The 12,985-nt window shown below is 41.8% G+C and overlaps 2 protein-coding genes across 3 annotated transcripts in view; both read right to left on the bottom strand.

Moving 5' to 3' along the window:
* The window catches only part of cyld2 (cylindromatosis (turban tumor syndrome) 2), a 6,037-nt gene extending 255 nt beyond the window's left edge, over nt 1-5,782 (bottom strand). The window contains exons 1-13 of the mRNA XM_020593279.1: nt 5,327-5,782; nt 4,455-4,966; nt 4,033-4,159; nt 3,290-3,537; nt 3,033-3,198; nt 2,291-2,423; nt 2,010-2,114; nt 1,692-1,771; nt 1,516-1,582; nt 1,301-1,433; nt 1,089-1,197; nt 199-317; nt 6-118 (exon numbers count right to left, since the gene is read on the bottom strand). Of these exons, the coding sequence (XP_020448935.1) occupies nt 6-118; nt 199-317; nt 1,089-1,197; nt 1,301-1,433; nt 1,516-1,582; nt 1,692-1,771; nt 2,010-2,114; nt 2,291-2,423; nt 3,033-3,198; nt 3,290-3,537; nt 4,033-4,159; nt 4,455-4,889 (1,835 nt within the window). The 5' untranslated portion in view covers nt 4,890-4,966; nt 5,327-5,782. The remainder of the gene's footprint in view (nt 1-5; nt 119-198; nt 318-1,088; nt 1,198-1,300; nt 1,434-1,515; nt 1,583-1,691; nt 1,772-2,009; nt 2,115-2,290; nt 2,424-3,032; nt 3,199-3,289; nt 3,538-4,032; nt 4,160-4,454; nt 4,967-5,326) is intronic.
* Nucleotides 5,783-6,431: 649 nt separating this feature from the next.
* Nucleotides 6,432-11,878, bottom strand: LOC109955976 (gamma-glutamyltransferase 7-like). Of its 2 annotated transcripts, none has more exons than XM_020592665.1 (15): nt 11,698-11,878; nt 11,306-11,491; nt 11,083-11,234; nt 10,881-10,998; nt 10,741-10,808; nt 10,582-10,655; nt 10,299-10,480; nt 10,086-10,173; nt 9,870-10,000; nt 9,674-9,762; nt 9,103-9,252; nt 7,300-7,417; nt 7,079-7,216; nt 6,885-6,966; nt 6,432-6,802 (listed from the first exon to the last, which is right to left on the bottom strand). In XM_020592665.1, the coding sequence occupies exons 1-15, from the start codon at nt 11,839-11,841 to the stop codon at nt 6,654-6,656; spliced, it is 1,869 nt and encodes a 622-aa protein (XP_020448321.1). In that variant the 5' UTR covers nt 11,842-11,878; the 3' UTR covers nt 6,432-6,653. The 2 variants fall into 2 exon arrangements, with proteins under 2 accessions (XP_020448321.1, XP_020448323.1); XM_020592667.1 differs by having other exon boundaries at nt 11,712-11,802.
* Nucleotides 11,879-12,985: the final 1,107 nt, after the last annotated feature.

Below are 12,985 nucleotides of genomic sequence, written 5' to 3'. Positions count from 1 at the left end.
TGCACAGCACAGCAAACAGCTGCATCACGTGCCTGGCCACAGGGCTGTCGGGCGCTACATCTGCCGGCACCTCGAGAGCTTTGGGAGAGTGACCCTGCCGTGAGAGATGACTGTGCACCTGTCATTAAGTAGAAAGTTTTACTCCAGCAGTTGGGTCACTGGGACACTTGACAACTAGAATGGGATGCACTGGTTTACCTGTGTGTTGCAGGTATAACAGTACTGCTTGATTCTTCCAGGCTGCAGTTTGGGGTCTGGCAGACAATGAAGACATTCATACTTTGCCAAACACCCACAGATGAAGCATTCTCTTGGAGCTGTTGCAGAAAGTAGGTGGTTCATAAGCATCTTTTAAGTTCATCAAGAAACACTGTATTTAAAACTATGCTCACATTGCCTGCTGGAGTGACTCGTATCCAAATTTTTTCCCTCCAAGTGACTCAAATCTGATCTTTTCACTAATGCGTTTACAAACCAAATTGAATTTTTTCTATATCAGATCAGGGCCACTTCTATGTGTGATACTAGAACCAATTCATATCCAATATTTGACAATGCAATTGCTGTCAGATCAGAATTCATGTTTTGTTTTGTTTTTTTGAGATGCCTCACTCCTCTGCATATGTCAGCACCTGTCATCATTTAGTATCGGCCCCTCACAGACTGGTTAAAAAAAAAAAAAAAAAAGTGGGGGAGAGCAACAACAGTGATGAGGCTCAGTGGAGGGATGAGAATGTTTTTACATTTATGGAGTAGCTTTTGTTCAAGCCAAAATGAAGAAACATATTGTAACTGAGCCAATTTGAGGGAACTGTGCAATTTGACCATCATGCAAATGAAATCATTGGTGTTTTGCTTGTACACATGTGGCTCCCGCTTAAGTTAAATCTGCATATGTGGCAATTTAGGATGTTTACAGTGTTCAAGTCAGAGCAGGATATATATCACTTAAGAAATATGAATGTAAAACATCACCACAAAAAGATTGGAATTAAGCATTAAGGCCTGTAATGTGAGTGTAGCCAAAGAAAGTATTCCATTCACATGCTACATGATATGAATCAGTGCACATTACATCTGTTGCTCACAGTTGTATAGAAGGTCTGTGATGTCCAGCTCAGTGGTAGGAATGATGTAAGGAAACATCTTATACTTGTTTCCACACCTTGGCATCTGGACCATTAGACAGGACGGCATCTGAGGGAAAAATAGAGATGGTAATATTGGAGTCACATGAGTGTACACAGGAAGCATGAACAACCCAATGTAAACCTCTTTGCCTAGTAATCAGAGCACTCACATCTTCAAACTTGAGGTCACCTGACAGGCAGGATGTATCCAGCAGCTGCTGGACGGAGGGCATCGGCCCCATCTGCCCTTTTTCTAGGAAAATCTGGAAGGTGTAGGCACCCTGAGATGTTTGCCGTCTTGACCTGAGAAGAAACAATTTCATTTAACTGAACTTTACAGTCAGATAGGATGAGATATTTAATACAGGGTGGCTCCGTTTTGTACCAGAGTTTCAGCAGTGGCTCCACACGAAGCACCTTCTGAAAGAGCACTGTGATAAACTCCTCTGGGTCTGCAGTGAAGAAAAAACAAAACCATACAGTACTGTAAAAGTAGGCTTCACTGTGTTATAATACAATACTTCAGCAAGGTATGTTACAAGATGTACAGTATGTGCACACCTTTTTCCTCCGTGCGGAAGGTGTCGCAGCCAAGCTGTTTACGGAAGTTCATCACACTCTCAGCGGGCACAAACCCATGCCTGCAGTACATTAGTTATCAGTATGCAAACAAGAACTTGCAGTGGAAGAGCCAAGTAAGCAGAAAGACGCACCTTTTTAAGTAATCACATGTTCGGCATATACACTTTTGTGTTAGCAAGGGAATACAGAGTATTCATATCATTAAGATGGAGAACCTGTTTCCCAGTTGACATGATGTAAAATGTCAAAAAGTTCTTGTTTTGCAAACACTAGATAAACAATCAACAGTGGTTATACCTGCGTAAACAGTTGACTATTTTTCTCAGGGTGCAGGTTATGGGTTGCTCCTTGGCAGCAGGCTTGTGGCAGATATTATCCAGGGTCACGGATGAGCTGAACAAACTGGAGAGAGAAAACCACACAGTTGTGTCAGCTCATTGCTTATCTGCATGTAGTTCACCATGGCACACGATCTCCTTGAAGTAAAACTATATTATGTGAGGTTAGAGATGAGCTGAGTGTGTAACAACATGCTAGATGAGAATCAAATGCCCTGAGGGACAGTGACCTGCTTTTACCTGAAGAGTGTGGCATCAAGGTAACAGGAGTTAATGTGACCCTGAATCCCCTTCATTTTTCCCACTAACAAAGACAAGGCCTCTGACTCTGGGATAGGTGGTGCATCATCCCCGGAGTCCTCAAATGGAGGAACTGAAAACAGCAGCAAGCAAATACACAAAAACAGATGCCTATTAAATTACATTTAACACAAGCCTCATCATTTTACTAGCAATAAAGAGCTTAAATGTAGTCCAACTGGATATTGGATATTAGATTCATCTGCTCTGAAGCAGAGAGTTCACAGGAGTGTCAGCCACGTCTCACTGATATAAACGTCACAAAACCAGGTATTGTTTCAGATGACATTGACATTTCACTTCAGTAAACCCAACCAGAGGCAGAAGGGTGCAAAAAATAAAGTCAGATAAACCAATCATAAAGCAGGACTTGTCATGGTTTTCATTTGTGTTCAACCCTAGTGGGACACTTCTGCTACAAGTTCCCAAACTTGATTTGTGAGGCTGTGTGACTGTTATCACGGAATAACAAACATCTCTTCTAATGTTGTATGTGATAACGTTACATAATACTGGCGCCCGGATTTAAAGTTCAGACTTTGCACTTTGTTTTATTTTGCACTAACACTAGCAACATATTTTACCGTGTGAATCATTTTATATGAAAATACCAATAATATCAAATGTGTAATTTGAACTACTTGTGTAAGTGTGTCCCATCAAACTAGGAGAAGTGTCTAACCTGGAGGTGTTTTGGAGGGTTTTGAGGTCCCCGTTCCTGAAGAGCAGAAAAACCTTCTATCGGGGCTGCACTTTGTGACAGGAACAAACAAAGCCATGTTCCCCTTGCATGTGAAATATCTCTGGTTTCTATACGTCCCATCAGAGCAGCCGTTCACCTCATAGTCCTGAAATGATGAAAACCAAATCAGACGTAAGCTGTGTTCGATGCCTAAAGCCAACACAATTTATAATATGCCCAAAATTGTAGTCTCTCACTAGTTCGATCCCAGCCCATTCATCAGTCTTCCCTACAAGGACCCCCAGCCACCGGATGACCCCGTACACTGTGATCCCTGAGTTGGACATCACCTCCACTATGGATCCCACCTCCAGAGGCACATGAGCTGTGCTGGTACTTTGGCTCTGAAGGATGCTCTGCTCTTTATGGTTTTCTCCCACTTGTCCTGCATGAGATTCAATACTGGGCATGGAGTCAGTGCATGTCCCTGCTTTTCTGGTTAGACCTGCAGAGAGGTATGGAAGGTGGGGCAGCTGATTGTTAGAAAGTCTTATGACAGCTTTGTTGGGCTTGTCACATGAATTTGTCACACGAACTTGTCACATGCTACATCATCAAGCTAATGACTACATATAAGGTATGCAGACAGCTCTGAGTGCACAATGTGCACCAAAAAAAAAAAAAAAAAAAAGCCAGAATCGTGATAAGTCTTCCAACACGCCAGAACAAACGCACTGGTTTTTCTAGTTGTGAAGGGAGACCACTTCTTCTGCAGCTGCATCTGTTTGATCAAAACTTTGAATGGCAGGTATTTTATTCAATGATGGAGGCGTGGGGTCAAAACTGGTTTTATGAACCAAAAAAGGATAATGTTTGATTTTGAAAGAAGGATTTCATTTGATAAAAATCAAGGGTACATCAAGTCATCCTGTGGTTCAGAAATACCCCATGCCAACTCCGAAAGAGACAAACAAGCTGCGATTTCAACCACTTTACTTACCCTCACTTTGTCCGTCTCTCCAGTGCAGAGCAAGTGCGGTGTAAGAAGGCAACACCTGGATAATGTCTGCAGCACTGAACAGAGACAGAGGAGCAGTTTTCTTGGATGACAAAGTGTGATTACTGTCCTATAAGGAAGAATAAAAAAAACAGTTAATGGCAAGCAAATACAGACATGTAACATTCCTATGTATTCAGATGTAGCCTACACAAGGTATATTTTGAGGTTTTAGCTTAGAAAGCTACAGTTTACTCTGCTAATCTTTCGACTGATAACCTTTTCTAAAAACACATGGGTCACTGATGTGAGGCTTTATTATTAGTTTCAGAGTAACCTGATAATTCTAAGCTTCTGCCACAATATGTTTGATCCAAGACACACACACACACACTTTGATGCTGCAAATGACAAACTTTACCCACCATGAGCTCCACCTCAAAGCCAAGCATGTGCAGGTCATCATTGTTCTCCTTCCTCCCAATCTGCATCAGGTTTTTCACCATCCCAGGCAGGTTTCCCTTTTTGTGCTTCACCACCACCAGGTCGTCCTGAGACAGCTCACAGATGGCTGAGAACAGCTGGCGGTTACACAGCAGCTCTAAGCGCTTACTTGCGGAGAAAATGAAGAGCAACAGCTTGGCCTGGTGACGCGTCAGAGGGTACGTGTCCTCTCTGTTCACGATGCCTCCGGTCTTGGGGCTCCCTGCGTTGTTTCCAGCTCCGTACAGCAGCACCATGAGCTCTCCGTGCTGCGTCTCTGTCTCCACACGGCCGATAGATCCCCGGGTGAAGCCTTTCTTCGACCTCCCGCGTATGACGATGAAAAACTCTTCCTTTACTACAGTTCTGGGCTCCATTGCAACCCCTAATTTCTACCAGTATCTTCTGTTAAAGTTGGGTTTTTTCATATATCGTACCTACAGACGCAGGTGACCTATAGATATACAGCAGAAGCACAACGTTGTAGCCTTAAACATTTTCTGTCTATGGTTATGGTCTCTGAACTGGAAAAATAAAATAGATTACACAAGATCCCCCCCAAATAAAATCACTTGTTGTTTAACTGCATACTACTATAAAACAGATATAAAGGCTTTACTAGTATTAAAAACAATTCTGAAACAAATGGCTAACAAAAGAAACAATTAGACCTATATAACTTTCTAAAGGTTAGACTGAAAACGGGATTACCTACTCCACCTCTTTAAACAAACAAAACCGATCTAGTTAAATTTGCATTTAACTTTAAAACACTCAGTTTGTAACGTGTTAAGGGAACCATCGTCTTACTTACTGATCTTATTTGTCGAGAGCATTTACACCACGGGCTGCTCCACTGCCGCCGGCCTAGATGACATAATGGCAACCAAACGCAGGTAACACCGCTTTTTCTTGGCTCCAAGGGGAGTACGCGTGATTATTTGCATGCATTTAAATTCTGACCTACGTGTGACCGACAACACCCACACGGCAGCTCAGATCCTCCGCCCTCTCTGTGAGATTTCCGCAATAACTCGTTTATTGTGGGCTTGATACGACAAAGGTGGATGTGGCTGGCTTCATCTTGTGGTTTTCAGTTTTACACGCCATTTAAACTATCAGGATGCACAGATACCAGTAAACTCGCACAAAAGTGTAAATGAATGCGCAACAAGTGTCCAAAAATTGTGCTGATCAAGTTAATTCAGTCTTCCCCAAAGCGAAACATTCCTTCTCCAGTACTTCCCGGATGTTAGTAACGCAATGCCCATAGACCTAGTTATGGGTGTAACGCTTCCTACATACAGTAGCCTTTATAGCAATATGTCCACTGTTGATCTAGGCTTAGGCTGTTTGACTTTAGCTGTCAGAACTGATATGTTTATTGTACGCTTATACTAGAGCCGAGATTTTAATTATCACTGCCGTTGTCCCCAGTTTGTTTTGCTCATCCATTGCAGGACTCTTATTTCTAGACTAAGCTTCACCTTGTCATTAGATTTGACATTAAGCATAAAAACCTCAAGCTCAGTTTCTCAGAACATAGTGTGATGAACAAATCTTTATTTCCTGCTCACTGAGGCTTCCTTTTAATCTTAAGGCTACACAGGAGGTCATCATGCCACCATGATGATACCTCATGACTAGAATATTACTCATCTACGGCTGTGAAGACACAGAAGCAGCGGATAGTGTAAGATGTTGACAGTAACCAGCGACTCTGGTACAATGTTGCGAGTCAAGTTTCTACGCATCCAAACTTAAGGTGTGACATGAAAGTCAAAGTGCTTCACAATAAAGACAAATCACATGAAGACCAGGGCAGCAGACGCCCTGTGACAGTCGGTATGCATGTCTGACAGTATCTGGACTGCTCATCGGATTTACACAACAGCCATTAAGAAATACAAGTGTGGAGCTCAGTTGTGGTTGTTCCTTTAATAGGTTCTTAAGACTTTAAAAGAAAACAGTTTACCTTCTGTAACAGAGTGTACGTATTAGAGGACTGCCCTCTGTTGGCTGGTGAGCACAATAACAGAAGGGCAAACACTGGAGAACCATCACCATACGTAGTCTACATGAGACAGTGTGAGACAACAAGTTTAATGCCATGTCCTTGGAAAATATCAAGCTCGTGAGAACTATAATGGACCATCAGATAAAGGTATTGCTATAGCTTGAATGCTATTGTTCTTCCTCAGGATCCCCAGGACAACAGAGTGAGTCTTCATCCTCTGAAACACGTGGCCGCTTTCATTCCAAAACTGCACGCTCTCTTCTAGAAACTCAGCTGAGGAAGGAGAATTTGGATAAATGGGAAATAATAAACACAGACATCAACTACTGAATACTGTGTCATATACAGTACTTACGATCAACAAGAATTTGGGGATGGACTTCTTCCAGCGAAAAGCCACCACACTCATTTTGGTGGGACAGTCCACTGCTCAACACCTACACCACATTAAAAATACACACACACACAGTAAATATTTTGACATTAAAAATTCTAACATCTTTCACTGAATCAGAAGTCAGAACTCTTTGTAATATAAACTGATCAAACCTGGGTGACTGCACTGAAGCTCCGCTGTCCACCTTTACTGCTTAGTGCCATGTGGAGCCCACATGGATGCCAGGCTGGCACCACTACTGTGGGCATGAGAGATGACAGGGGCCTCTTTCCTGGCTGAGCCATTTCTCCCTATGACACAAATGAAATATGTGCAAGTCAACACAATCTAACCGGCTGAACTTACTGGGTGATATTTTCTGATGGTAATGCACCTGGTTGGTCTGGAGTTGCCCTCTGGTTGCATTTGGCAAGGAGAAGAGAAGGATGAGGCTGTTGAGAATAACACCTGATGGAGTCATGAGTCTGCTCCCGAATGGTCTGCTCAGTGAACTGCAAGAGACAGACATAAGGACAAGAGATGAGAAAAGAACGTGACCGTGCCCAGCAGCACATACCACACATCCTCCCGCTGTGATCATGGGTCAAGGCAGATGGCCGCTCACCAGGAGCCTGGTCCTGGCAGGGTTTTCCTATATAATACTCTAAGGTCTTGACCTTACTATGTAAAGTGCCTTGAGATTACTTTTGTTGCGACTCAGTGCTATACAAATACAGTATTGTTCAAAATAATAGCAGTACAATGTGACTAACCAGAATAATCCAGGTTTTTAGTATATTTTTTATTGCTACATGGCAAACAAGTTACCAGTAGGTGCAGTAGATTCTCAGAAAGCAAACAAGACCCAGCATTCATGATATGCACGCTCTTAAGGCTGTGAAATTGGGCAATTAGTTGAAAGGGGTGTGTTCAAAAAAATAGCAGTGTCTGCCGTTGACTGTACAAACACAAAACTATGTTGTACAAACGTTTTTGTTTCTAGGATTTAGCAATCCTGTGAATCACTAAACTAATATTTAGTTGTATGACCACAGTTTGTTATAACTGCTTCACATCTGTGTGGCATGGAGTCAACCAACTTGTGGCACCTTTCAGCTGTTATTCCACTCCATGATTCTTTAACAACATTCCACAATTCATTTACATTTCTTGGTTTTGCTTCAGAAACAGCATTTTTGATATCACCCCACAAGTTCTCGATTGGATTAAGGTCCGGGGATTGGGCTGGCCACTCCATAACATTAATTTTGTTGGTTTGGAACCAACACTTTGCTCGTTTACTAGTGTGTTTGGGGTCATTGTCTTGTTGAAACAACCATTTCAAGGGCATGTCCTCTTCAGCATAAGGCAACATGACCTCTTCAAGTATTTTGACATATGCAAACTGATCCATGATCCCTGGTATGCGATAAATAGGCCCAACACCATAGTAGGAGAAACATGCCCATATCATGATGCTTGCACCACCATGCTTCACTGTCTTCACTGTGTACTGTGGCTTGAATTCAGAGTTTGGGGGTCGTCTCACAAACTGTCTGTGGCCCTTGGACCCAAAAAGAACAATTTTACTCTCATCAGTCCACAAAATGTTCCTCCATTTCTCTTTAGGCCAGTTGATGTGTTCTTTGGCAAATTGTAACCTCTTCTGCACATGCCTTTTTTTTTGCCTTATGCTGAAGAGGACATGCCCTTGAAATGGTTGTTTCAACAAGACAATGACCCCAAACACACTAGTAAACGAGCAAAGTCTTGGTTCCAAACCAACAAAATTAATGTTATGGAGTGGCCAGCCCAATCCCCGGACCTTAATCCAATCGAGAACTTGTGGGGTGATATCAAAAATGCTGTTTCTGAAGCAAAACCAAGAAATGTAAATGAATTGTGGAATGTTGTTAAAGAATCATGGAGTGGAATAACAGCTGAAAGGTGCCCAAGTTGACCCCTTTCAACTAATTGCCCAATTTCACAGCCTTAAGAGCGTGCATATCATGAATGCTGGGTCTTGTTTGCTTTCTGAGAATCTACTGCACCTACTGGTAACTTGTTTGCCATGTAGCAATAAAAAATATACTAAAAACCTGGATTATTCTGGTTAGTCACATTGTACTGCTATTATTTTGAACAATACTGTACAATTTTATTTAACTGAATTAATGCCAGACTGTAACACACTCACCTTGCCACTGACACCACGAGGTCATCTGGTCCCATGACTACCACTTGTCCAGCCGGCAGCTCTGCCTGGAGGGAGTGGACAGAGGAGCCCTCAGGTGGAGATGGATAGGAGTAATTGATCCTCTGTCGAAGCCCATCAGCATGACTCTTACTTTAGCAAGAGCAAAGAAAAGAGTAGCAGGGAGTCCATAGAAATGTCTATTAAATGTCAGTTAGTAGTCATTCATGACATTAAATTGATAGGCTATTTTATATTAGCAGCTGAATTTAAGAACCAACAACAACAAAAAAAAACAAAAACAAAAAATGCTGAAAGTTTATGCAACTATTTATCAACAAATCATTTGTCATTTTTTTAAGAAAAATGTAGCCAAAGATTCCACAGTTCCAGCTCCTCCAGTGTGAGGATTTCTTAAACTGAATGTTAGCTGGATTAGACTGTTAGCTGGATTAATACTATACATTTTGAGACAGTCCCTTGGTGACTGGGAATCCTCTTCACTTTGTGACATTTCATAAACAAAGCAGATGAAAATCTTTCCTTGCAGCTTTAATTCCTTGGTGTAGTTTACCTCAGCATGTCTGAGAGCTGCTCAGTCACTGAAGAGTTGTATTTAGAGTCACCCAAACCACTGGCCATAGCTAAAGCAGCTTTCAGGGCCTTTACAGAGAGAAACCAATATTCTAATGTAGAACTACCACCATTTCAACCAGGCCATATGATATTAAACAGTTTTATAAAAATGTGCAAGCACTGCAGTCCAGTACCTCAGTGATCCAATGGTGGGTTTGATTTTCTGTGTAATTATTCTCATTAAGATGGAAGCTCTCTAAAATGTTGACAGCTGATAGCAAAGCTGCCCCAGCAGACGGAGGAGGAGGAACTTGAATTAGAAATTCTAAGACAAAAGGTAGCATAGATTAATACGTACAGTATAATAAATACTTACACATTTATTCAGCCAAACAAAGATTAGTCTTTACCATTATACAGGCCTTCAACAGGTCGCTCTACTTCTATGCTGTAGTTACGGATGTCCTCTCTGCTCAGGACCCCTCCATTTACTCTCACCTTTGTATGAAACCACAGTAAAGGCTGTTAAACAACTGACTTTTGAACATCTTGCTTTTTTTTCTAAACCATAACAACACATTATACAATTGTACCATAAAATTAGATGTGTAAATGTCATTTACTTCATCCACTATCTCCTGTGATAAGTTCCCATCATAGAACTTTGACAGACCGGCCTCTAGGACTTCCGCCAGGCCAGGAGTCTTCAGAAAATCACCAGGCTGCAGAGCTCGGCCTCCTGGGAGGAACACGTCCCTGAAATGTTGCGATAGCTGCTCACCTTTTACCTTTGATATAGCCTCAGCTGTGGAAGAAAGGAAATGAGTCATATCCTGGTATATAATCACCAGATGACATCATCAGGTTATCTTGTGAGACAATATAAAGCGGGATGGTTTGACTCACCGAGACTGACAGACACATTGAAACCTTCTCTGGCTACAGCTGCGGCTCTGGTGACCACATCCTCCCATAGTAAACTGTAGTAATTTTGTGGTAAAACATGTTTGAGGTAGAATGTAAACTAACCACCAGAAACAAATGATTTCATCCATATTCTTTTACCTTCCATACAGATAGTGAGCATGGTGTAGCCCTCTGAGCATACCAGGCACTCCTACCTGTAGACCTGCCTGAAAATAGGTGTTCACATGCACAGTGAAATCAAAGCCGTTTCATGCTGCCCCTCCCCATCTTTACTTTACCTTAAGCTCCAACACGTTTTGCAGCATTTCCTCTGTGAGTGCTTTAGGTGCTATTCCTTGAAAATTTATCACCATAGTCTCATTCTCATGGATGTCATGAACCAGCATCACCCCACCTCTACAGAAAGAGAATATGAATTTCTGAGCAGATGCTTTTGTGTACATTTTATACAAAAGCATCAACTACAAGTCATCTACATACCCACCAATACCTGACACATGTGGATGTACAATGCCCAGACACAGGGCAGCAGCAATGGCTGCATCCACACTGTTTCCACAATCACGAAGGACCTTCTGGCCGAGTGCAGTGCAGTGCTCATGATCAGACACCAGAACACCTGTTTCAGGCACCTGAAAAGCAGCTGTTATGAGGATGCATAATGCAGTGATGGTTTAAGCACATGTGATACAGCATTACACACCAAAGTGTGCCCCAGGTAAAGATGCAGGATCAAGGCAAAGGTCACACCAAAGGCTAAGATGATTGGTATAGCACAGATAGCCCTGAGCAAATCCTGACTGGAGGGGTCCTCGTCCATCTCTTTGATACTGGGTGGGCACTGGTCGAGCAACACTGGGCTACCAGAGGCCAAATATTTCAACGGGATCTAGGGGAAAAAAAATATCATTTCCAGCTTTAGCAAAGTGTAAATGTGTTATGTTTACTAGCAAAGTGTCTTCAACCCTAGTCAACAGGGCCCAGACATGCCACTTTCTCCCTGGTTGTCTCAGATGATTTACACCTGTTGTGTTGCAAATTAGTACCATGGAATCTTGTGTGCTGAGAACTGCAAGCCATGACTTTACACTGTACCTGTATCCTCTCACCATAGTTTTGATTCAAGTCACAGATGACGCCACTGGGTAATGAGCTGTCAGCCAACTGAGATGAATCATTCAAGCTTTTGTAACTACATACTGACTGCTTGTTAAGTTTTGTTTTAGGAGAAACATCCATCCTTTAGCCACTATAGAAACAAATCAATTCAAGAACAGAACAGAACAGGCCCGTCTCTTGTACCGTATCATACCCCACAAACTGCGTTCTTCCCTCAGCGTAATATGTAATCAAGCACAGCAGGCGCAATTAACCTCCCCACCAATGAGATCTCAACATTTGCATTCGTCAAACTGTGAGCAGTTCAATGTCCTCTGGATATTATGATTTCACTAATAAACAAAGCACAAGTTGAAAAGTCACTATGTTTATTGCTGTATGAAAAGGCTTTATACCAAGCATGTTGATACACAAATTGCTTCATTTTGCTCCACAATGTTTGCAGATACATTTTCCATAGGCTGCTTTTGTCTCACCTACACGTAGAAATTCACATGCAAACAAACAAGAAAACAGCGTATCTCATTTCATGAGGCGAACATCTTCATCCCACACTGACAGACAGTGCAGCTTATAATGTGGCTGCCTCTATTTAGACCTCCTAGTAGTGTGGTGGATGCAATCCTCAAAGATCCCCCAGCTAAGATTTAGGTCTTATAGAAATGCTCTTTAAATGAAATATGCACAAATGGCCGTTTTTACGTTGTTAAAAATCCTAATATCTACTCATTCCCGCAAATAGATATGCAAGTTATTATTTGATGTAATTGTATCGATGCTCTGATTGATTGTAACCCTCTGAAACAGCGTCACACAGTGTTCATTAGCATAGAAAGGTCAGATATCATTAATCGGTTTCCTCCAGAAGATGGTGCAGTTACTCTGCTAAAAACGTTTAAGGCTCCGAGATTGATTAACTATCAGGGCGCAGTTTTATTAGAAGAAGTGTGACAGGTCTGATGATACAGTAAGTGCACGAAAATAACACTATAGCCACAACAAGATTTCTAAAAATTAAAATAGAGCCACATACTCTTGATTTCAATTTAGTAAAAAAAAATCAAGTTAAGCATATTCACGCGTTTGATGTTTGGGATCTCGTTCTCATTGATGAATACCCTATGACTGACCAGACACTGCTCAGAGACCCACAGACATGCAGATTAGGTCAATAGGAGACTTTGAATTTGTATAACACAGTGTTTGTGTTTCAATGCATCTTCTCATCATGTATTAGAAACAACACGTCAGTAAACGTGTTTAA

Source organism: Monopterus albus, unplaced genomic scaffold (assembly GCF_001952655.1).
Source record: "Monopterus albus unplaced genomic scaffold, M_albus_1.0 scaffold18.1, whole genome shotgun sequence".
Taxonomy (NCBI): Eukaryota; Metazoa; Chordata; class Actinopteri; order Synbranchiformes; family Synbranchidae; genus Monopterus; species Monopterus albus.
The sequence above is the reverse complement of the archived record's forward strand: the minus strand, read 5'-3'. Positions and strand labels throughout refer to the sequence as shown.

Coding starts and splice junctions, on each gene's coding strand:
- LOC109955976 (XM_020592665.1), bottom strand. CDS start 11,841: ATGGATGTTTCTCCTAAAACAAAACTTAACAAGCAGTCAGTATGTAGT. Junction 11,492..11,697: donor ACTATGGTGAGAGGATACAG/GTACAGTGTAAA, acceptor TTTTTCCCCTAG/ATCCCGTTGAAATATTTGGC. Junction 10,174..10,298: donor CACAGGAGATAGTGGATGAA/GTAAATGACATT, acceptor TTTCATACAAAG/GTGAGAGTAAATGGAGGGGT.